The 22,662-nt window shown below is 50.1% G+C and overlaps 9 protein-coding genes across 9 annotated transcripts in view; 3 read left to right on the top strand and 6 right to left on the bottom strand.

Annotated features, from left to right (window-relative positions):
* The first annotated feature begins 2,082 nt into the window (after window positions 1-2,082).
* FVEG_04539 (phosphatidylinositol phospholipase C, gamma-1) lies at window positions 2,083-8,119 on the top strand. The gene has a single exon (XM_018892333.1). The coding sequence runs from the start codon at window positions 3,555-3,557 to the stop codon at window positions 6,894-6,896; it is 3,342 nt and encodes a 1,113-aa protein (XP_018749009.1). The 5' UTR covers window positions 2,083-3,554; the 3' UTR covers window positions 6,897-8,119.
* On the bottom strand, window positions 3,019-3,292 carry FVEG_04538 (hypothetical protein; the record flags this gene model as incomplete). Its single annotated transcript, XM_018892332.1, has 2 exons — window positions 3,019-3,054; window positions 3,212-3,292. 2 exons carry the CDS (start codon window positions 3,290-3,292, stop codon window positions 3,019-3,021), a joined length of 117 nt encoding a protein of 38 aa, XP_018749010.1.
* Window positions 8,120-8,422: 303 nt separating the features above from the next.
* FVEG_15498 (hypothetical protein) lies at window positions 8,423-9,226 on the top strand. Its single transcript, XM_018904626.1, has one exon. The coding sequence runs from the start codon at window positions 8,478-8,480 to the stop codon at window positions 9,150-9,152; it is 675 nt and encodes a 224-aa protein (XP_018749011.1). The 5' UTR covers window positions 8,423-8,477; the 3' UTR covers window positions 9,153-9,226.
* Window positions 9,227-9,367: 141 nt separating this feature from the next.
* Window positions 9,368-11,654, bottom strand: FVEG_04540 (palmitoyltransferase PFA3). Its single transcript, XM_018892334.1, has 2 exons — window positions 11,163-11,654; window positions 9,368-11,112 (listed from the first exon to the last, which is right to left on the bottom strand). The coding sequence occupies exons 1-2, from the start codon at window positions 11,314-11,316 to the stop codon at window positions 9,626-9,628; spliced, it is 1,641 nt and encodes a 546-aa protein (XP_018749012.1). The 5' UTR covers window positions 11,317-11,654; the 3' UTR covers window positions 9,368-9,625.
* A 342-nt stretch (window positions 11,655-11,996) lies between these two features.
* FVEG_04541 (hypothetical protein) lies at window positions 11,997-13,069 on the bottom strand (the record flags this gene model as incomplete). The annotated part of the gene is made up of 2 exons (XM_018892335.1): window positions 11,997-12,926; window positions 12,977-13,069. 2 exons carry the CDS (start codon window positions 13,067-13,069, stop codon window positions 11,997-11,999), a joined length of 1,023 nt encoding a protein of 340 aa, XP_018749013.1.
* Window positions 13,070-13,835: 766 nt separating this feature from the next.
* Window positions 13,836-16,208, bottom strand: FVEG_04542 (hypothetical protein). The gene is made up of 3 exons (XM_018892336.1): window positions 15,654-16,208; window positions 15,189-15,603; window positions 13,836-15,141 (listed from the first exon to the last, which is right to left on the bottom strand). Exons 1-3 carry the CDS (start codon window positions 15,867-15,869, stop codon window positions 13,961-13,963), a joined length of 1,812 nt encoding a protein of 603 aa, XP_018749014.1. The 5' UTR covers window positions 15,870-16,208; the 3' UTR covers window positions 13,836-13,960.
* A 942-nt stretch (window positions 16,209-17,150) lies between these two features.
* FVEG_04543 (hypothetical protein) lies at window positions 17,151-21,039 on the top strand. Its single transcript, XM_018892337.1, has 5 exons — window positions 17,151-18,098; window positions 18,154-18,492; window positions 18,554-19,510; window positions 19,556-19,854; window positions 19,901-21,039. Exons 1-5 carry the CDS (start codon window positions 18,075-18,077, stop codon window positions 20,256-20,258), a joined length of 1,977 nt encoding a protein of 658 aa, XP_018749015.1. The 5' UTR covers window positions 17,151-18,074; the 3' UTR covers window positions 20,259-21,039.
* On the bottom strand, window positions 20,654-20,848 carry FVEG_04544 (hypothetical protein; the record flags this gene model as incomplete). Its single annotated transcript, XM_018892338.1, has 1 exon — window positions 20,654-20,848. One exon carries the CDS (start codon window positions 20,846-20,848, stop codon window positions 20,654-20,656), a length of 195 nt encoding a protein of 64 aa, XP_018749016.1.
* An 82-nt stretch (window positions 21,040-21,121) lies between the features above and the next one.
* Window positions 21,122-22,662, bottom strand: part of FVEG_15499 (hypothetical protein) — a gene marked incomplete at both ends in the record, with an annotated part of 3,013 nt that continues 1,472 nt past the window's right edge. The window contains one exon of the mRNA XM_018904627.1: window positions 21,122-22,552. Within this exon, the coding sequence (XP_018749017.1) occupies window positions 21,122-22,552 (1,431 nt within the window). The remainder of the gene's footprint in view (window positions 22,553-22,662) is intronic.

Here is a 22,662-nt window from a genome sequence, read left to right on the forward strand (position 1 = left end):
AAGCTGGGACGCTAAAGTTACAACACAACGGTTCCCAAATTCCACGTATTCAAGGCTTCAGAGTGTATCTTTTTTAAGATTAAGCTTCTGATTTGAGGAATTATGATGAGATAATGAAGCTTATCGCGTAATTGCCAAAGACTATGTTGCTCTATACGACATACTTGGATTCCAGGGAGGTGTTCTGATTCTCAAGGGAAAGAGGATGGAAGAGAGGAGAGCTTAGAGGAGGATCGAGCCAGGATCCATCGTCATCTTCCAACGTTCCGGTTCCCCATGTGGGAGATGGAATAGCCTTCTCTCATAGGCATGGATACTCTGACGATTTCCAAGAGTTTCGGTTGAATCAAGCTCACACCGCTCTGAGCACGTCTTTCCAATGCAATGCAGTTCCCTTCGCATCTCGCCCTTTCTATTTCTTGGCTGGCTAGTCCATATGTGATGGAAGACAGGGTAAGCTAACCAAAGATAAGCCAGCATACAATCCAGCCTATCCGATATGCAACTCGATTTATCCCTGGCACGTTGACGATGACCCTATGGTAGGACTTGCTTGGCCTATGCTATGTTTCTGAGTCTAGGTTTTTGTCGCTGAGTTCCCCGTGTAACCGTCTTGACCTTTAACTGGCATGACTATGACTCTGCCCCCCCTTTCTTCTTGCGCTGTCATGTCTACCAATTGCTTGGGTGACTTGGCCCGTCCGCCCTGTTCTTAGCACCGAGGCATAGTGTGTACACGGAAAGTGAGCAATCAGGCAAGCAGGTGAGCAGACAGGTGAGGAGGGAGGTTCACCGTATTTGTCTGTGTGTACGGAGTACTGTATGTATAATGATTATATTGGTCTGGAAGGCACAACGTGGTATGTCGGTCAATCTCAGTTCGAGACATTGTCCTTTAACGACATTAATTTTTGGTCATGTGCACAGGTGGTGTATCAGAATAAGTTAGACCTCGGAACATTTCATCAGAGTTGAGGTTGAGTTGAATGTGTTGCATTAGGCCGGTGTCTCCCTGCAAACTCAACTTTGTCTCCCTTGTATCGATCAAGTCTTGAGCCTTGGGTAACACCTCTCAACCACCTAAACTTGGACTCTGCGTCTTGCTGCATAAGGAGGACATGCCTAGCATGCTCACACACTCACATTCTCTCACACACACACTCACACACCATCAGGGCCTAACCATTCGCCTCCCCCTTGACCATGGAAAACCCCACTCTATCAAGTTGCAGTGGATGAAAATCATACACCCCTCCCCCCCGTCCCCCAGTCTCTCCAGTATCCACCCCGGTCTGTCGTCCACAGTAAAAATTGAGAGGGAAAGGGAAAAAATAAATTTAAAAAAAAAAGGGCTGTAGGGAGACGGAAGGGTACGTACCCCAGTCCAAGGTTCCCAGCGTTGGGAAATCCCTGGTCTCTCTGCTGTATGTACAATACAGGCCCCAGTATCGTTGGATGCTGGTCCCATCAAATCAACGGTTCAGTCAATCACTTACTCACTTTGGTCATCACCCTGCCTGTCTCTGCCCAGACTCCTCTCCTGAGTTGCACATTGGAGATTGACAGCGGATCAATATGAGGAGAGGTGTAGATAGAGTGAGTACATAACGTACTGTATGTAATATCTGCCTGTTACAGGGACGAGCACGGTCGCGACTGAGACCTTAGTGGGCTGTTAGGACTAGGCTTAGTGAAGCTCACACATACGCTTTCGACTCGGTCAACACAACACAGTGGAGGCCAGCAGGCAGCGCAGCAGAAGAGGCCCTAGGCCAGTAGGTACCTACAAGCATTAACCTCAGCACAGGCTACAACGCAGCACAGACTTGAGTACTGACACTGACACTGCCAGAAGATCAGCTCGTGTCAAGTGTCAAGTAGAGACGCTCCAAATAAAGAAAAAAAACTTAAGGTATAGTCTTGGCTGGTCACCCCTCCGCCATAATTTCCCGGCCCCAGGGCAGCCCAAGAAGACACCCCCAAGTCACAGACAGAGAGAGCCCAACGGAACCGTAACAGCAACCGCCCAGGCTCTGGCTCAGCGCACCGTCGCCGCATACAACTTAAGACTCTTCCGCTGCCCGCGTCCAAGCACCAGCAGCTTCCATTCAGTCTCTTCTATTCTGTGATCTAGCTTTCTTGACGTTAGCTCTCTTTTTTCTACAAAGTCTCGAGTCTCGCCCGCTCCCACGCGCGCCAAAAGAGGACGCCATCATACTTTGAAGCTTCTGCCCTCCCTTGCCCAGTTCGCTCTACCAACTGGACTGCACCAGGAGGAGATTGCCCTATTTTTTTCTCTATCTTTTTTTAACCTTCTGGTTCCCGGGCTATCATACAGCCACCGCCCCAAGCTGCCACCTACTACCTCCCAGTACTCAGCTACCTTTTTCCACCACAGGCTACTTATTACTACTTGGACTCCCCCCTTTTTCCATCTCAACTATCTTTTCTACCCCTCCCGCTCCACCACCAACTTTCCCATTGACAACCTAACTCACCTCTTTGCCTTTCTCACTTCTTGTCTGTCATAACAATCTACTTTCTTCAAAGAAGCCCTTTGGCACTCTACTCGAGAGAGACGATTATTCTACTCTATCAGCGTTACTCAGACTGCTCCCATCATACACTCGACAACCAAGCGCTGCTCAATTGCAATTCGCCGATCAATTTGCGACAGAGCTGAAATTCCGACCTTTGTCGCGTTCCCTTGACGTTGGGTGACTCAGCCAGTTCGACCTCGATCTTCGAACTCCCTTCTTGGAACCTGTTACTCAAAGAGCCTGCGGTCTCCCGGAATTTTCATCGTTTTACATTCGAAATTGCGCCTGATCGAGATCTCCTCTGGAAAAGACCCATTGAACTTTCGGCAATTTCGGGTTTTATCACATCGACGCAAGGAAACCCACCAAGCGCAGGACGTTGTTGGTGTTGACACGCTATCGAAGGAGGTGTTTGTAGCTTAAGCTACCCCAACCTGATCGACCTGTGGTTCTCGACGGACTGCTTCATTCTCTTCAATCAACTGGACCAGTGGTTCTGCGCTGTGCTGCAGCTCTGTGCCTGTCAAAGACGAACGCCCTGTTTTGCTTGATCCAGCGACCCCAAGGCGGCCCCAAAGGAGCCACCTGCATATCCCGCCCTCTGCCAGCTCACCACGCTGCTGCGAACTTGGCACATCATCACGCCTCGGATCGGCCTTGTCAGGACCTACCCCGTCACCCGCGTGCTGCTCAGCATCACTACCCTCGTGTGGTCCACTCAGCAACACCACAGGCTTCTTGCGTCCCTGCATCTGCATTCATTACGTGCGGTCGACACTGCCCTGGCTCTTCTGGCATCCTATCTGACACTGGCTGCACCCCAGAGTGACAGCTGCTCCACGAGGGATCGGCTTCCGCAGCCTCTTCCCCGCAATTTGCGTCTCTTATCGTTACCCCCAGGCCAGACGTCCCACCATGGCTCCCCATTCTGACTGAGCTTTTATATACGTCGATGCAACCTTCGAGTGCGACCTTTCTCGCCCTTATAGTGTAATCACAACTCTCAGCACGACCATGTCTTCCAGCTTTGATTCAGACTCAAACTCCGCATTAACAACTCACAACCTATCCGAAATGTCCTCATTAACACACACTCAACTAGGTCAGGTCCAGACAGCCTTTCCTTCACAAACACAACCAGTCCCCATTCCCATGTCAGCTATCAGTGCTTCATCAGGAGCCTCAAACTCACAAGAAGGCTCACCACTCATGTCTCCCGACGCCGCTGTTCTAACAACATACTCCTCCGTCCAGCCCTCGCCTGAGCCCATGCGAGGTAGGGAGGAGGAGGTTTTCCCTTCAAGCTTTCAGTTGCCCGAATCTGTGCTGTCCCGGAAGACGAGTACAAACTCTCTTGGATACAATGCCATGTCTGAAGTCGCCAACAACAGCAAAGGAGGTCTCATCCGCCGATTCTCAAACCGAGCCCACCGATTTACTGGCAGAAGACGACCATCCTCTGGTGCCCCTACCAGCCGTGACGGAAGTGTTGGCCCCAGCATTCTCAGACGCCGAAGTGACAGTAACGCCACAGCCCCCCAGGAGAACAGCGCCCTGACGGATACTGATGAGGAGCCTGAGGTCATCCCTGATGACTGCATATCTGTGGTTGGACTTGATGGTGCTACCAACACCTCATCCGCCAACAGCACTCATGGATCCATCAGCGCAAGCGCTGGAGCTATGGCTGGCCCAGTGCTTCCGGCCGAGCTTCGCAATGGATGCCCAGTGAGAAAGGTTTCGAAGAAGAGCCGACCCAAGAGAATCAACCTTGTATACGAGACCGAATCCAACAAGCTTTCCTGGGATGCCACCCGACCTCAAAAGTCTCTCCATGTCGATGAGATTAGAGAGATCCGAACTGGTTCAGATATCCAACAGTACATCATCGACTACGGCCTGGGCGAGGAGGCAGCCAAGTACAGCGACAAGTGGTTTACTATCATTTACACAGTTCCCGAGAACTCGAAAACAAGATTTCTGCACATTGTTACAGACAACACTAAGAGCTTGTCACTTTGGACAGAATTCTTGGACGCCATGTTGAGATACCGTCAAGAACTCATGACATCGTTGATGGCATTCAACGACCGTGCTGTTGCCCAGTACTGGCAAACAGAAATGGCCAAGGAGTTTGGTGACCAGATTCGCAGCCCCGAGCAAGAGGAGATGAACATTGCCGGAGTGAAGCGTGTGTGCCAAAACCTTCACATTTACAGTTCGCAAGCGACCCTGGAAGTCAACTTTCACTTGTCTGATTCGCGACGACGACAAAAACTAAACTTTAGGGAGTTCAAGGACTTTGTTCGACGCATGAAGCAAAGGACCGACGTTCAACGAATTATCCGTGGCTTTGCCGCCAACCCCGAGTTCGGTCTTACCTCGACAGAATTCCTCACCTTTCTCCGCGACGTCCAAGGCGAGGATGTTGACTCCAACCGCGTTGCCTGGGAGAAGCTGTTCTCTCGGTTCTGCCGTAAGTACCGCAATGATGAGGTCGACCTTCAAGAAAACGCCGAGATTATGTCCGAAGCCGCCTTTGTTGGTTTCTTGACGTCAGAGCATAACGATGTGATCCAACCCGAGCCTCAAAACATTGTCCTGGACCGCCCGATGAACGAGTATTTCATTTCAAGCTCCCACAACACCTACCTCCTCGGTCGCCAAGTTGCTGGTCAGTCTAGCGTTGAGGGCTACATCTCAGCTCTTGTCCGGGGATGCCGATGTGTTGAGGTCGACTGCTGGGACGGCTACAACGGTCAGCCCGAAGTTAATCATGGCCGCACCATGACGACTTCAATCAGCTTCAAGGAGGTTATGACCACCATCAACAAGTACGCTTTCGTCAAGTCCAAGTACCCCCTTTGGATTTCACTCGAGGTCCATTGCAGTCCGGCCCAACAGGCGACAATGACGGAGATCATCAAGGAATGCTTCGGTGCACGACTGGTCACGGAGACTTTGGAGGCGTTCCCCGATAAGCTTCCTACCCCTTCCGAACTGATGGAACGTGTCCTCATCAAGGTCAAGAAGCCTCAGATTAAGGAAGAGCCTGTTTCCGTTGGCAATGACTTCCGTGGTCGACGAAGGGGCAACAGCCTCAACTCACCTATGATGCGACCCTCGGCTCCCGATGGCACTCCTTTGATGCCCTCCCAGTCCCTTCCCCAGAGCCCTATGTTGACGCCCAGCCACTCCTCGCGAAGATTGGTCAGCAAGACCCGTGTCAACACTATCACCGAGGGCCGTGTTCAGGATATGATGAGCAGCAGCACTAGCGACAACGAGAGCGCAGGTGAACAACCAGCCAAGAAGGCCCCCAACAAGACTGTCAAGGTCCTTGGTGAACTGGGTGTCTACTGCGCTGGTGTCAAGTTCTCTGGCTTTGACACAGTGGACGCGAAGCAGTACAACCACATCTTCTCCTTCATGGAGTCTAGCTTTGCCAAGCATTCCCGCGCTAAGGACCAAAAGATGGCACTTGATATCCACAACATGCGTTACATGATGCGCGTCTATCCCGACCGAACCCGCATCACGTCCAACAACTTCGACCCCCTTATCTACTGGCGACGCGGTGTCCAGATGGCCGCTCTCAACTGGCAGACATTCGACCTCGGAATGCAGCTCAACCGTGCTATGTTCGATGGCAAGGATGCTTCTGGCTACGTCTTGAAGCCCGCTGAGCTCCGAGACATTCAAGTTCTCCCCTACAACTCCGACATTGCCGAGGGCAAGAAGGAGCGCAGTGTAGTCTCGTTCAGCATTGATGTCATCTCTGCCCAACAGCTTATGCGACCTGCCAACCTTCCCGCCAATAAGTCTATGGACCCCTACGTGGAGATCGAGATTTTCCACGCCAACGACAAGCGTGACAAGAAGGAGGCTGATTCCAATTTGGTCATGGAGCACGACTCGCCTCTCAAAGTCCAGACTGAGGTGATTCGCGAGAACGGCTTCAACCCCATGTTCGACAAGCAGTTCAAGTTCAAGGTTACGACCAAGCACCCTGACCTGATCTTCGTTCGCTGGTCGGTCAAGCTCTCTAGCGATGGCGAGAGCTACAATGAGCGCCCTGCCGTCGCTACTTACACCGCCAAACTCACCAACCTCAAGCAGGGTTACCGCACCCTGCCTCTACTCAACCACGCTGGGGACCAGTACCTTTTCTCTAAGCTCTTCTGCAAGATTAATGTCGACTCGGTCCAGAAGATGTTGATCGATGCTCCTCGCCGCACCCAAGACGGAAACAAGCTCAACCGTCTTGGTGGCAAGGTCTTCAGCCGAATCAACACCAGCCCTAAGAGTACCATTGAAAAGTCTAGCTCCGAGAAGACGAGCTTTGACAGCTATTGATTACCAACTGAGTCACAACTATCTCATCTGTACGAACACTATTTTCAACCTTCTTGGATATAATTCTTTTTATACCATTCACTTCTCGATCGATCGATACTGAGCCTGACGAAGCTGGATCTGGACGCTGCTTAAGTCTAATATCGACATGGATCTTGGGCAAAGGGTACCCGAAGCCATCCCATGATGTTAGTCACACACATCTTTCTTCCATGATCCCAGGAGGATCCTGGCGCGACACGCGATGGGACTGAAGGGATCTGTGACTTGATGGATGGAGCCTGCGCCATTACTGTTTACTTTGTTTCTTTTTCTTTTCTTCTTCTTTTCATTTATTTCAAGGCAGGGTTGAAGCGTTTGAATAACCCTTTTAACAGTACCCTCTGGTACACGACGATTTCCTTAAAAATACGGCGCATGAAAAAAACAGTTAAAGATGGACAAATACCCCCTTTAGCGTGGACGGTGTTGGTCATTATTGGGATTCTATGTTTATATTATTTTTATTATCGAGGCATTGAAGCTGCCTCGATGGATCAAAGGAACAGGACGGGATTGAAAAGCAGTCTGCATACACCACGCTTGGCCGTGATTTGGGAGCGTCAGGGAAACTTGCATTGCACAGAGGATTACCGGAATTCACGTATTATAGATCGGCACAAGGCAGGGGAGCCAAACACTTGGGAAATATCTCTTTTCTGCTGAAAGCACTCTCACTTTACTTGGCCCACAATCTCTCTCTCATCTCTTGACTCTGTTGTTGATTCTGCTACAATCTGATGTCATCAATGTCACCTGGCACGGAAGACGAGATGATAGGAAGAAAGGCTATTGCACGGGCATAAGGGAGGTTGGAATGGCAGGTGGAGAAGATGGAGATATCCCTCACTTTTTTTGAGGCCTCTGAGATGGGACAATGGATCGACATAGGGAAATCATGATATACACATACCGGTGGCTCACGCTACAACAAACAAAACAAACAAACTACTAGGCCACCCCCTCAATCTGGGGATAGGCGAAAGTTCCCTTTAGCCTTTAGTGGAAGAGGTCTTCTTGGCCTTGCCTCAAGGGCGAAGAGGGGATTAATGAGAAATGAACTATTTTACAAACACATGAATCTCGGATCAAGTTTGTGACTCGTATTCTCGTATTTTTACCCCTGTTCCTTAGCAAAATAGCTATAAACTAATCTCCACAAGTCCAACCTCCTAATCCCAGCGATGAAACTGCCTCGTTCTTATTTTACGGTTCTCACTAAAAGGCGCTCGTTCCATATTCGTCTCGTCTTCCCCGCAGGGTCCCCCCCTCTCCAATGCTGATCTTGTAAGATCGTCGCTGGGGGTGTGCGCCCGTTGAGAAGAGCATGTCGTGTAGAATGAGAATGAGGCTATTCTGAGTTTCTGGGAGAGGGGGGTTGGATAGTGGAGTTGAAGATGCCATTTCAGCTCGAACATTGCAAGCTTTGTAAACGTTCACGTCAACCCCACTTGGATATGGACGAGAAGGGACTTGGGATGTTTAGTTTCATCTCAAAGCGTAGCATTTGTAACGTTTCTTTATGAATATCGTCTGAGAGTCATGATGAGCGACATAAACCCCCTTGTACTGGAAAAGATACCCCAGACTGATACTTGTCTGTCAGCTCTTGAACTCGCCAGGGATGCTTTGCCTATCCCAATCCTGAATCATTCTCTTCGAGTCTATCTTCTAGCTCGGTATATCGCCGAGAAAGAAGACTCTCCCTTCAAGTCTGGAGATCAGAGTCCACTTCTCTTCGTAGCAGCTATTCGTCATGATATTGGAGCAAGCCATCTCTACAATGGAGAGCAACGCTTTGAGATCTGCTCTGCCGACTGCGCAAAGGCCCATCTCGTCAAAAGCGGCAACTCAGAAGCTGCGTCACATCAAGTCTGGACTGCCATCGCAGTACATACGTCACCAGGCATAGCAGAGCGAATAGATCCCTTGTCGCGTCTCATACGCCTCGGCGTGTTGTCTGACTTTGGATCGAAAGATTACAGGACACGTCTAGGCGTTGACGGATACTACACCGAGATCGAAAAGCTTCTGCCGAGATTAGATGCAGAGAAGTGCCTTGGTGACGCAGTTGTCAGTCAAGCGAAGGGGATACCACATGTGGATAGTCTCACTTGGCCAAATGACGCCAAGTTCCCTGCTGCGAGCTGGCCTGGGATACTCCTGCGGGCACATGCCGAGAACCCAGGGCATGACGGCGTCAATCCAGCGTTCTGAAACACGCCAAAGTTCTCGGTTGACAGGCGATATCATTGTCGTAGGGAGTGAGATTGGCGGTGTAACCCTTTTTTTCCCCCCTCGAAAGTGACATGGCGATGATCAAGGGGTGTTGGTGTTGTAGATCTCATAAACGTGGACGATCTCAACTCGGCAGTTTTAGACTAATCACACGAGTCACGCTTGGCAAAAGAGCAGATCTATAGTAGATATACCCCCGCGGATCCATAGGAAAGGGTACTGTAGAAGTCGAAATAATATTGGATATCAGATCATACATCATAGACTAAAACTGCGCCAAAAACGTATTGGATAAAAAGTAATCTGTACCGAGAATGATAAGAATAATATGATGATCGAACATGAAAATAAAAGAATAGAACACAAAACTCCCCATCTCGTGACAAGAAACGTTGAACGTCGAGGAACCTCATTCATTTCATTCGCTTTCGAAAACACAACCCTCCAATGTTCTAATCCACTCCTTCGTCCTGGAACTTTGGTGTCCCTGAACGGCTGATATTGCTCGGTGTTCTACTAAGAGGACTGCTCTGTGAGCTTCCCTTTCGAAGCATGCCGCTCGCTCCGCCGCGCCCCCAGTTACCGTTAGTAACGACTTCAAGAGCGCGAGCCTCAGCGTCGTCACGACGTTGAGCTTCTGATGTGAAGCTTGGACTTAGCTTGTCGTTTTCTGGCTCTGGGTTATTTGTGTCGATAAAGCCATCGTCGTTATCACTGTCCAAGTCTGCAAGCTCGTCGTCTACTGTTCGACCTCGAGGGCTAAGTCGACTCATGGGTACGTTTTGCGTTGCGTCGGCGTAAAGGTTAGGATCACGGCCCAGAACTCGATCAGCCTTACTCATCGTCTTAGGTCCTGCGAGCTTTGGTCCTGGAGCGAAATGCCGTCCTGCACCTGTAGGTCGTTCGGGAACATCAGGAATATCATCTGGGGATCCCCAACCGGCGTTAACCTCGCGAGCTCGTTGTTGTTCTCGCTCAGCTTTAAGTCGGTCCCGCGCCTCAAGCCATTTGCTGCTAGCCTCCCATGTCCAGCCATCTCCAGTTGTGTTGGACACAGGGAAGAACCAAAGCGCAGGTGTAGGTCCAAACAGATGTAACAAGTTGCGTTTCCAGCCAAGATCGAAGACATTGGGAAGCTTCTCAGAGTCCTGTTCGTCGAGATACTCCTCGTATCGTCTTTGTCGTTGTTCTCGTTCTCGCTGAGCGTACGAAAGCTGAACAGGGTGAGAACCATCAGGGGGATACGACCGTCGCTCCTCGCCCTCTTCAGGTCGAGTGATACCAGGCAGGGCGTTTGTGTGAAAGTCGACGAATTGGCGAGCAGCTTCCGGAACGTTGTTTGCGGGATTGTGAGCAGAGATGTAGGTCTTGCGCAACGGCGAAAGGTATCGTGTCTTTTCGAGACACTCGATCGTAGTCTGTCCACAGCGAGCCAGATGAATATGCCATCCTGTAAAAGCACCCACAACGAGACCAATAATTCCGCTGATGACGCTCAACATGATAAAGTTGACGGGCAGGAAAGTATCGATGTATTCCTGATCATCCAGCGCCTCGTACCAAACCCACGACCCACTGACCGCGAATGACCAGAAGCAGAAAACCGTGGTATAAATAAGGAACAGGAGGAATGCCTTGTGGTTGCGCAGGCCGATACACGTTGCCAGCCAGGGGCAGTGGTGATCCATCTTCAGAACACATCGTCGACATGTCGAGCAGTGGTGCGCACGATCAGGCTTGCGAGCCTGACACTTCTTGCAGAATCGAAACTCGCCGTTACTCTTGACTGTAAAGGAGGTGCCCTGCGGAGTATTTTGTGTCGGAAGGAGTCCGTAACCCATATCGTTCGTCGTCGAGCCGGGAGGTGTAAAGACAGCGGTAGTGTAGCACCAGTTGAGCATGATGTAAAGTACAACGCCTATTATCGAGGAACCGGTGCCTGAGAAGTTGTTAGATGGAAGCAGCAGCATCGCCGCAGTCCAGACGTACCTATCCAACTACTCTTCCTGCTGGCATTACCGATACACACAACCACCCAAACCGCCCATGATGTTAGACTGTACACGAAAGCCAGTGGAAAGTATGTCGCAAAAGTACAACAGCAACGCTCAACCTTGCGCGCCCATCTCCGAGCTGTCGCCATTGCGCCCGCGTATATCTCGTCCCTGTAACCTGGAGCCAGTCCAAACACTATCTCGCTGATCACTCGTGCAATGAATACTCAGATCTCTATTCGAACCGTCTCGTCATAGCGTTGTTCCAGCGTAGCGAACACAGGGGTATCGTTTAGTCGATCTTGAAGAAAGGCGTTATTCGATAGCGGAATCCGGGGAAAGGCCAGAGGAGAAGACAGCAGCAGGCTTTACTGCAAACGCTCAATATTGCAGGTGTCTTTTGACGCAGAATATACAAAATTATTAGATGATGAAAGCAAAGTTGAACTGGTGAAATACCCTGAAATTAATTACGGGAGTGTTGTCTACTACTCTCACTGTATTGTATTGGATTAGAGTGAAGCTTAGGTCATCAGGGGTCAATGGGTTCCACATTTAGCTCCGCTCCGGTTCTAAATATACAACTCCGCCTCTTGAACGCGTAAACCCAACGTGCATCCACTGCGGCTCCTGTAAGTTGAATCATTGCAATGCTACATAATCTTACAGTGGACGAGGTGTTCAAGACTTCACAGCAATGAATGTCTATGTGGGCATCTTCAATCGTTCAGCTATCTAAGCTCAGGTACATTGCCCAGTAGTCTCCCAAGCTAACATCTCAACTTGCCAATCTCATCAAATTCGTTCTCCGCATGAGTCCCTCCGCAATCTACCAGTGAATATCCTGTCCGGCGTAAGGGTCTCCTCCGTTGACCTTGGGATTCTCCTTCTGCTGAACGAGGTCTGAGCCAGGGCTAGGGCTTTTGCCAAAAGTCTTCGACGTCTCATAGCGAACGGTGCCATCTGGGTGTCTCTCCTTGACATCAACCATGCTGGCGAGAAGCTGGTCCATGTAGGCGTTGAACTGCTCCGACTCTCGGATCTGGCACTTGTTGCTGTTGGACTCGACATGCTGGGTGATCGAAGCAAGAGACCCAAAGGTGTTGAGACAGTAGGGGCAGCGGTACTTGCTCGTAGAGTGAGCCTCAGAGGTGAGGTGGGCGATGAGCCCCTTCGCTGTCTTGAACGCCTTGCCACATCTCCCCAAGCGACAGTTGAACTTTTGGGTGTACTCGCAGTAGAAGCGGCCCACGTTGAAGTTGGGATGTTTAGGGTCGAACTCGCTCATACGCTCAAAGATAGTTCTGGCGCTGGGTGCAGTGACTTGCTTGAGCTGCTCCTGAGTAGGGCGCTGAGCTCTAGGAGCATCTGGGAACAGATTCTTGCCCTTGTTCCAGCTGTTTTCATTCTTGTCCTTGACGGGCTGGAGTGCGGTAGAACTAGATTCGCCAAGGCTGGGGAACTGACTCTGCTCAATAGTAAAGGGAGGAGAAATGCCTCCGGTTGACTCCCAGGGAGCATCAGGAGGACCCTTGTCCGCACCCTCGGGCATGTAACGTCCGTAGTTGTTCTTGAGAGGCTCTTGGGTCAGAGCAGTGAGAGCCTTGGAGAATCCCATCTTCTCCTCACGCATGGTCTCAATAGTTTTGATACTGAGAATGTGACACTCTTTCTCGACGTGAGATACGAGTCCCCCAACTCGAACGAAAGGACCTTTTCCACATCCTGTACAATAGAGGTTTTGTTCCTGGGGATGATCCTGCAGAGGAGTTAGCAGGGCAATACAGGAGAAGAAGAGACGAAACCAACCTGCCGAATGTGGGTGATTTTGGCGGCTTCGGTGTGAAAGTCACGACTGCAGAACTGGCAGTGAATATGCTCAGGCTTGCCTTGGGCGCTCATCTTTTCTTTGTGCTCGTGGAGTTCCCGCCAAGTTATGAAGATTTTCTTGCACGGCTCACACCAGAACCTGTTGCTGGTGAGGGTGCCAGACCCCGTTTTATATTCGGAGACTTCAATGGCTAACACGCCATGGGATTTGTGTTTGACAGCTGCCATCTTCTGTTTGGTGAAGAGGGAGGCGGAAAGATTGGTGTTTGTCCGCGTTAATGTGGATGGATGCAGATATGGAAATGGAGAGATGCAGGAAGGAGGGTGAAAACGGGAATTTATATGCAGGTGAAAACGCAGGCAACAGGTAAACAAGAGCGCAGTGGTTCACTGTCACTGCGAAGCCCTGCAAATGTGCGGAATAAGGATGTTAACGTGCTTGCAAAGACGTGTGAGGGGACAATGAGTTCGAGGGACAGAAGGGGGTTAAGACAAGGTAAATCACAATGGATCAAACCAACGAAAAGATGGAAGGCGCAATAGCCTCAGAATCAAATTGCAGGGACTCTTTTAGGTATCCTGAGTGGCAAATCACTTCACTTTCAGAATGATTACGATACTGGCTTTACTTGCATAATGATGCAGCTGATGGTTACCAATGCAATGTTTGACTTTATATCGTTTCTCCCAAAGAGTTTGAAGGCCAAGTACTGCTCAAACACAGAGTTTGTTGGCAGTATTTGCCCACGGGAGTCGGAGAGAAGACAATAGAATGAAATTAGTACCATGGGGGCAAAAGAGCAACAAGCTGTAATGAAGGTTTGGAAACATGCCCAATACAAGCACAATCGTGACAGGGAATTGTTTGATGAGTGCGTTTCCCCTTTGCTGGTTTACAGCTGACTGCATGCTGCAATTGGATATTATTTGCTCGATACTATTTCTGGTAACCGTATTGGCCTCTCATCCATACATCATCTCTCTGTCTATGTCCTCGTCCTGTACAGCTGTCATGTCACCATCTTCGTCATTCCCTGAATCCTCATCATCCGAATCTTCATTTCCGGATCCCATCTCCTCCAATATCCTAGCCTCTTCTTCTCCCCGCTCAGCCGCGCGGGTTTCCTCAGCTGGAGCACGCTTTGGTCCTGCGTTGGGGTCCCTGACACGCACGCTGTAACCTTTATGCTTGTTCTTCTTTGTTGGTTGCCGCCCGCGAAGTTGCGTAAGCTCTTCGTCGGTGAGACGTAGATTAGGCAGAGGGAGATGGAACGTTGCTTGATTGGATCGCATGGGAGTTTCGTCTCCTGCTTGTAGCGTCATTGCGAAATCTTCTCGCGTAAGGTGCCGATCGAATTGAATGGCAACAAGCTTTGTCTTCATGATGGCTTTGACCTTTGCCCAAAGACCTCCGTGATACCATCCGCTGCTTGGGTCCCATTCGGGACGGATAGCAGCATTCTCAAGAAGATCTTTGAGCAGTGGGTCGGTAATATCGCATACTTGCCACACTTTACCGTCAGTGTGAAAGGTGTCGCCGTCAAAAACGTGGCTTTCCGAGAGCTCCTCTAGAAATTCCTTCAATGGGCCCATCTGGACCTTGCGTAGAGATTTCCACGTCTGACCGCGTTGGGCACGCTTCTGCTTGGGAAGCTTAAACATAAGAGTTTGATAGGTTCGATACTTGGGATCAGTTCGTGGATCGATACCATAAGGAACCACACCATCTCTCCATGGCCCTCCCTTGAACTGATAAGCTGCGTAGTTGAGATACTTTTTGAGTTCGTTCCAATTCTTGAGTTTGCCTCCAAGGTGATTGAGTAAAGACCGCCGTGTCCACACTGGCCGCTCGTCGAAGGCCGCTTCGAGTTCAGCCATAATTTCCACCATTCTAGGATCGGTCATATCGGGTTCGAGTTGAGGTCCAGCTGGTGCAGGGTCTTCTGCGCCAATGAAATAACCGACTTGCTTCACGGCTGTAGTGTTGACTGTACCGCCATCTTCAGTGGCACGAACGTAAGGGTTCTGTGAGTATTGGTAGTTGAAAGGGAGGCTCATGTGTGTAAACATAGGTGGTGGTAGAATATCGACATTTGGTCCTTTGTCAGTTCCGGGCTGGAACTTGAACTCTTTGATCTTTTCAACTGCAAGCTGTTAGTATCTTGGTCAGATTTGAAATTGAAAAGCATACCATCTCCAGGGAGAACCTTGTCCACATATTGTTGCGCAAATGACGATTTGGACATATCCCAGTAAAAGTCTGCAAGTCCACGAAATCGATGTGTGTTCCGGATAACACCAACTGCTTCGACCTGATACTTGTCGACATTGTCTGCCATTGTTCGGCGCAATACTTTGGGATCGTCTAATCTGGCGTAAGACGAGACTCTGTCATTTTCTTGCGGCTGATCCTCAGCGTCGTTGATTTCAACATCTCCTTCCCATGGTCCATCAGTACCACGCTTGCGCTTACGCCCAGTTCGTTTTGGAACAGTGATCTTCAACACGACATTATGACTGCGGGCATTATGTGACATAATGGGCTTGCAGAAGGGTATCTCTGGTGTCAAATAGAGAGGAATCGAATTTCTCCCTGCATCAATGACCTAGATTCCTGTTAGTGGAAGTAGAAGACTGAACTATTGTGAGTTCTTACATGTTGGAGATTCGGTACTCGACCGAACGCCTTGACAGTACGGTCGATGTTTTCAACCACAGCAGGGATTTCTACAGCACCAATGGCGCGAGAAGGAACTGTATACCTGGGAGCTGAATCTGGATGAACCGAATCATTGGCTCTTTCACCATTGTCATTCTCTAGTTGAGTATCATCCAGGCTTTCATAGCCGTTTTCATCTGACGAAATCTCCATCGTCGCTTAGCAACTGTTATTGTAGTCGTAACATCAAAAGAAAAGGCCCGATTTATGATAAAAAGAATATCGTTGTATCTTCATGTAAGTTCTGTTGTCGCCCTGTAAACTCTAGGTTGAAAAAACAACACTGACAAGCTCCAGATCCACACCGGAGCTAACTTTTATGGAAGTATGATGGTAACACAACAGCCCCAAGAATAGTGACCAATTGGAACTCGCTGATGAGTCGGACTTTGTGCTGATGCTGCCCAAATTAACAGAGGGGAAGAGTCGATGCCGCTGTTGCATTGGATACGCGATGATGATGACTTGACGTGATTCTCACCAGGCGCCCTTGACATTGATTTCGCTGTGGCTGGGCATGACTTCAGGCACTGTGCTTCTTGCCCGGAAGCACTTGTACAGGACAGTGTGATTTCCAACAACTTCTGTGGCTGTTTCTGGTCTGTGCTTACGGCCCCCGGCTTATCGACTCCTACAAAATATTGGGTTTGAAAGGGTATTGGTATCACGTATAGAAACAACGAGACGAGAGAAGACCTCAGATCGAAGCATCTGCTTAACTCACGGCTGGTATGGCCTGAAACCACACTTTGGCATTCCCATCCTAGCTACGGAATGTTCTAAGCTGTACCTTTCCTCTCACCTGAATTTGCACTTGCATGCCTCCAACAGCACAACAAAATAAGCTTACAATCAGTCAATCTAGAAATAGAGTATCAATGACTGATATGCTCGAGTCCAAAGCACGTGCTAATAATCATCTTATATTCGTTTTTCTAGAACGGACTTTTGAGATTCTGTTTATCTGCGGCTGAACATTCCCATGTTAAATGCCCGACCTCTTACACAGCCTACCTGTAATTTCGGCCGCGTGACTGGTTCAACTCACACCTAGTGGCACTCCAACTGACTCCCTTGGCGCCCACTTCTTGGCAGATCGGTATTCGATGTCCTTTCAGTTGAACTTGGAAATAATTATAGACAACATCAAGTGATAAAAACAATAGCTAATAGATGGCCAATACCAAGCGCATTAAAGTCGATGTAACTTAAAATTATAGCAAGCATTGATCCAAGACTCTCCCTAATTACCTGCCCCTACCAAGCATTGGGGTCCATTCAGGAGGGGCACATCCCCCTAATGTGCCTCTGCAGCGCCTCTAGTGGTTTCACCGCCCGTTCCTAGTCATCCCAACCAGGGTCAATCCAATTGAGCTCACCAGTGCATCCCTAGGGGATCTGTTAGCGACACCACAGCATCTACACACTACCACTAACAGCTGGTGATCTAGGTACGAACACCATGACCCAAACCTGACATCCCTCTCCAATAATCGAAGCGCGTTCCCTCCAACTGGAGCTTCCACCCCCCCGCAAAGCACAATACCTACTCTTCGCCGGCGCCCAACGACAATCACGTCCCGTCCGCTACCTACGACAAGTTTCCGATTTCCTCATCGACGACAACGAGGCTCGAGTCTGAAGCCGCCGTGAGCATCCCGACCACGCCGCGTCCTTGACATTTCTTCTTCTTCGTTCCACTTCCAGTTCTACCTTGCTCCTCTCGACCTTTGCTCTTACTACGTTTTCTCCTCCCTAAGACAAGACAACAGCAGCACCAGGAAGCATCAGCAGAGACCATCCCGGCCGAGCCCCCGTTACAGTTTCCCACCCTCCTGCGCAAGTACCAGCCAGCGCCTCAGTCAGTACCAGCGCCCAGCACACGCACTGCACAGCACCGCACTTGACTGCACCTCATCTCGACGCACTGTCGCCCAACACCAACCTACCAAAGATCTTCAGCTCTGGCTGGTTCAGTGCTTCATCGTTTTTCTCCTGCATGGGACCAATCGTCGCTTTTCGCTTCCCGAGTAGTCTTTTTACACCAGCTGTCCCAGCCTCATCAGCTTAGAAGCTCTCGCTCTCGCAGTCTTTCGTCCGGCTCTCGACAGGACCTCAACGCTCTCGCCAGGCTGGCCCCTCTCTTCTTGCCTTGAAATCGACCCCTAACAACGATTATCGACATCGCTCATCGCTACGACGCCTCGAATCATCGATATTGTTGCTTGCGCAGCCGTTATCACACCCTCGACGTCCCTTTGCCCCTGACGTCGTTGCCCCGGTGCCCCACTGCCTCATACAGTTGAGCAGCGGGCGTCTTAAACCGCCCCTCCACACGACACGCTGTTGTCCGACAAGATGAAGCGCTTCAGTCAGAGAGTTGTATGTCACTGCTACTTTGTTATCTACCAGTTTTGCTCGTACTAATATCATCCAGCTCTCGCGTGGGAAAGATCCAAATAAGTCTTCTAAGAAGAACAAGGATTCCAAGGATGGTACCGCGTCTCCCTCATCACGGGATTCCAATCAGTCACCCGTACTCACGCCGTCATCCTCCACGTCGACTTTGAACGATCCTAGAAACAAGCCACTGCCACAGAACAATACTGGACACGGAGGCGAACATGGTAGTGGCTCGCAGCCCTCCAATCTGTCCAATGTAACTCAGGCCGGTAGCACCCCTGATCGCTTTGCAACTGGAGGTGCTTCGAGCCCCAACGGCGGAAGTGCCAACTCGAGACTTCCGCCAACTGTTGTCATCAGCCCAACACCAGGTGTAAGTTATACTTCTCGCTATCATTCAGTCTCGAAGTTTCGACTAATCACTGCTACCACAGCATGTCCCTCCCCCGGGAGCCGCCGAGACGATGCCACACGATTTGGCCCCTCCTAAGGCAGGACAAAAGTCGCTCTTGATCCATCGAGGAATAGATAATCGCGATGCGATTCCCGAGGGACTCAGAACCCCAAAGAGACAGCATTCCTCACGATTCGATATCTCCGCTCACCGCGAGCTTGAGAAGTTGCCTGGATTCCATGAGGTCCCCCCTAACCGACGACAAGAACTCTTCATGCAAAAAATTGATCAGTGCAACGTCATTTTCGACTTTAACGATGCGAGTGGTGACATGAAGTCCAAGGAGATCAAGAGGCTAGCTTTGCACGAGCTACTGGATTATGTCGCCAACAACAGACAAGTCATCACAGAACCCATGTACCCCAAGGTTGTTGACATGTTTGCCAAGAACTTGTTCCGTCCGATCCCTCCTCCAATGAACCCTCAAGGCGAGGCTTTTGATCCCGAAGAGGATGAGCCCGTTCTCGAGGTTGCTTGGCCGCATATCCAGGTCGTTTATGAGTTCTTCCTGCGCTTCATTGAGAGTCAGGATTTCAACACCAACATCGCCAAGGCCTACATTGACCATAGCTTTGTCCTCCAGCTTCTCGAGCTCTTTGACTCAGAGGACCCCCGTGAGCGAGACTTCTTGAAGACCACCCTCCATCGCATTTACGGAAAATTCCTTAACCTACGATCATTTATTCGACGATCCATCAACAACGTCTTCTTCCAATTCACCTACGAAACCGAGCGATTCAACGGTATTGCCGAGTTGCTCGAGATTCTTGGCTCTATTATCAACGGATTTGCTCTTCCTCTGAAGGAGGAGCACAAAATCTTCTTGACCCGAGTGCTATTGCCGCTGCACAAGCCCAAGAGTCTGAGCATGTACCACCCTCAGCTAGCCTACTGTATTGTGCAATTCTTGGAGAAGGATGCTTCTCTTACAGAAGATGTAAGTCAAGCTTGTTGTTTATTGATGTCATACTAATCATCTCAGGTGGTTCTGGGATTACTCCGTTACTGGCCCAAGGTCAACAGCACAAAGGAGGTCATGTTCCTCAACGAAGTCGAAGATATCTTTGAGGTCATGGACCCTGCAGAATTTGCAAAGGTTCAAGAACCTCTGTTCCACCAGCTTGCCAAGTCTGTCGCCAGCCCTCATTTCCAGGTTGCCGAGCGAGCCCTGTACTTCTGGAACAACGAGTACTTCTGCAATCTTGTCAGCGACAATGTTGAGATCATTCTGCCCATTATGTTTGCTCCTCTCTACGAGAATTCAAAGGGCCACTGGAACAGGTATGTTGCATCGAATTGTCTGAGAGACTAAGTCTAACTGTTACAGAACGATCCACGGCATGGTTTATAATGCTATGAAGCTTTTCATGGAGATTAACCCACAGTTATTTGATGACTGCTCGCACGACTACACAGAACAGCAGAACAGCGCAGCAGCACGTGAAGCTCTTCGAGAGCGTAAATGGGCTGCTCTTAGCGAAAAGGCCAACCAACAGAGGGAAAGCAACGGCAGTGGAACCGCCGGTGCCCCAGCACAAAACCATGTCAACCCCATGCCTCGCGTAGACGAAGTCGACCCACAAACCGAGGATAATTCGAAGCGCCTCGATTCGCTTAAGTTGCAAGACGGCCGACCCAATCTTCACGAGCGACAGGAATCTGTAGGATCTACTCGAAGCCGGTAATCCAAGTTAGCAGCTATCCAACATTCGTCAAAGCATCGAACTTGGATAAGAAAGGGATAGATCCCCTTTCCAGAGTCGAATACAGAGGGACACTGGTGGATTCGGATAACGATCATGGCTGCATAGTCGTGTTTGGCGGTGGTATTATGATTATGAGAAGGGATTAGTTTTTCGCGGTTCAATAATGGACTGAAGAACACGCGTACTCGACATACAGTCGCTTTTACTGGGTGATGGGGACTGGCCAGTGTGAAAACCATCGCTATATTTCGCCTCTTGACCCTTTAAGCTTCTTTCTTGGTTTGCCCCTCAGCTAGACCACATTCAGGGGGGGTTGTTGTGGCGAGGACAAAAACGTGCATATATTACAATGCACTGAGTTCCCGCTCTGGCTCTCAAGATGACAAGAAAAGAACGCGTGTTTTTATACTATGTTGCCTGTCGTGGCATGATGGGAACCGAGCATTAAAAAAACATGGATGTCTACGCTTTTCGTGTAACTCTTTGGGGCGAATACTTAACTTTGTTCTATTTCTTCTTCGTTTTTTTCTTCTTTTGGTTGTCTCACTTTTTTCACCCTTTCGCGACATGGAACCGGGCGCATGGAGGAGCTGTAGGTTCTTCGCTGGTCCCGGGTTTGAGTTGTGCTTTTTGTGCTTTTGCTGTGTGTAAAGAGGGATTGAGGGTCTGCTTGGTTTTACGTAGACGATGAATGAGCAAGACGAAAATAAAAGTCAGTACTATTACGGCATTGCTAAATTATGGATCCCATTGTGTGCAAGATGTGAATCAAATTCACAGATCTATTACCAACATGTAGTTGTACATCAGTGTATCTTGCTACAAATGTCTCATCGGAAATCTTACCACCCTCGACCTCGATCATATCCACCCCTCCCTCTACCACGATATCCGTTTCCTCGCCCCCTTCCTTGGTATCCGTTGTGCGGCGGAGGTGGAGGGGGCGGAACATTCCAGCCACCCATCATCTGGCCCATCATGGCTGGGTTAGGGGGGAACCAGCCTTGAGCCATATGAGGAGGTGGCGGCGGCGGTGGCCAAGGACCTTGGTAGCCAGCTGGGGGAGGCGGAGGAGCAGGGAAGTCTCCTGGTGGTGGGATGGGAGGGAAAGGTGCTGGAGGCGCCTGTTGAGGGAAAGGGGGCGGGCGATGTGGACGATCTTGGAGGTCCTTGTCCTGAAAGCGTGGAGGTGAACGCGATGGTGATCTGCTGTACCCTGGGCGCTCAAATCGTGCTTTACGGCTTCGACTCCGACTTCGACTGCGACTATAGCTGGGACTGCGTGGTCGTTTTGCGCCGCGATCGTTATCAGGGCTATATGACCGGCTTCGGCTGCGGGAAAGACTTCGACCCCTGGAGTCTTGAGAAGCTCTTCGGCGCTTATGCGCGGGCCGTGAAGAACTTCGTGATCGACTGCGAGAATAGCTGCGAGATCTGGAGCGCGAACGACCCCTGTCTGGCCCCTTTCTGTCCTTCTTCTTTCTCTCTTTCATTTTCTCGCAAAACTGCCGGGACCAGCCGTAGTATGTGTCTCCTCCAATAACCTCACCTGTAATTTCATCCAGAACGACTCGTTCTCCCAACTCATTTAGATCGTTGCCGGGTTCGTTATTCCACTTTTGCTCCTTCGAGAACATGCGCTCAACCTCTCCTAGGAGGTCTTGTACAGCGTTGACAAGAACCTTGTCTGCAGGGCCAGCTGCGAGTTGAATAGGTCGAATCTGGTCGGGAAACATTGGTTTTGTTGAGTTCGGAGTCAGGTGAGGTAGCCATGTTGTTGCGGGTAGATCGTACCAGGGTACCGTGTTATCTCCGTGGAAAGAAGGGAGCGTATAGGGCGCGTCCTTTGCAAGTTTAAGAGTAACATTGGATGCTTGCGCTTCTTGGGCCGTTTGAGGAGCGACACCACTAGCGAGGGCATCTTCGAGCTTTTTGGCGAAACTAGAATTGACGTATTGCTGGTCCTCCCACAGGCGAATAAGATCCGCGATCTTTTGCTTATGTTTCGGGCAATTGTCGAACGCGGCGGCGCTTGCGATCATCCCAGGCAAAACGGGTTCCCAAGCTGTCGCAAACTTGAAGTCATCGTTTCTCGTGACGGCGTGATACAGCACGTCGTTTAAAACATACAAAAGATGCAGTCTCCGTCGCTTAAGGCTCGGCCGTGAGCCGTCGTCCTGTAGACTCTTGGATAGGGCGTTGAAGTATTTTGCCAGGGCAGTCGTGCGCGCGGCAGAGGGCGCAATTTTATCGATGATCCAAACCTTGCATTTCTGTTTGACCAAAAAAAGCACGCAAAATTTAGTGACTTCTGCTTGGGTACAGAGGGAAGAGCTTTTTAAGCGATGGAGCAGACCTGGACGTTGGGGCGCGAGCACTTGGC

The sequence above is a fragment of the Fusarium verticillioides genome, chromosome 4 (assembly GCF_000149555.1).
Source record: "Fusarium verticillioides 7600 chromosome 4, whole genome shotgun sequence".
In the NCBI taxonomy this organism is placed as follows: Eukaryota; Fungi; Ascomycota; class Sordariomycetes; order Hypocreales; family Nectriaceae; genus Fusarium; species Fusarium verticillioides.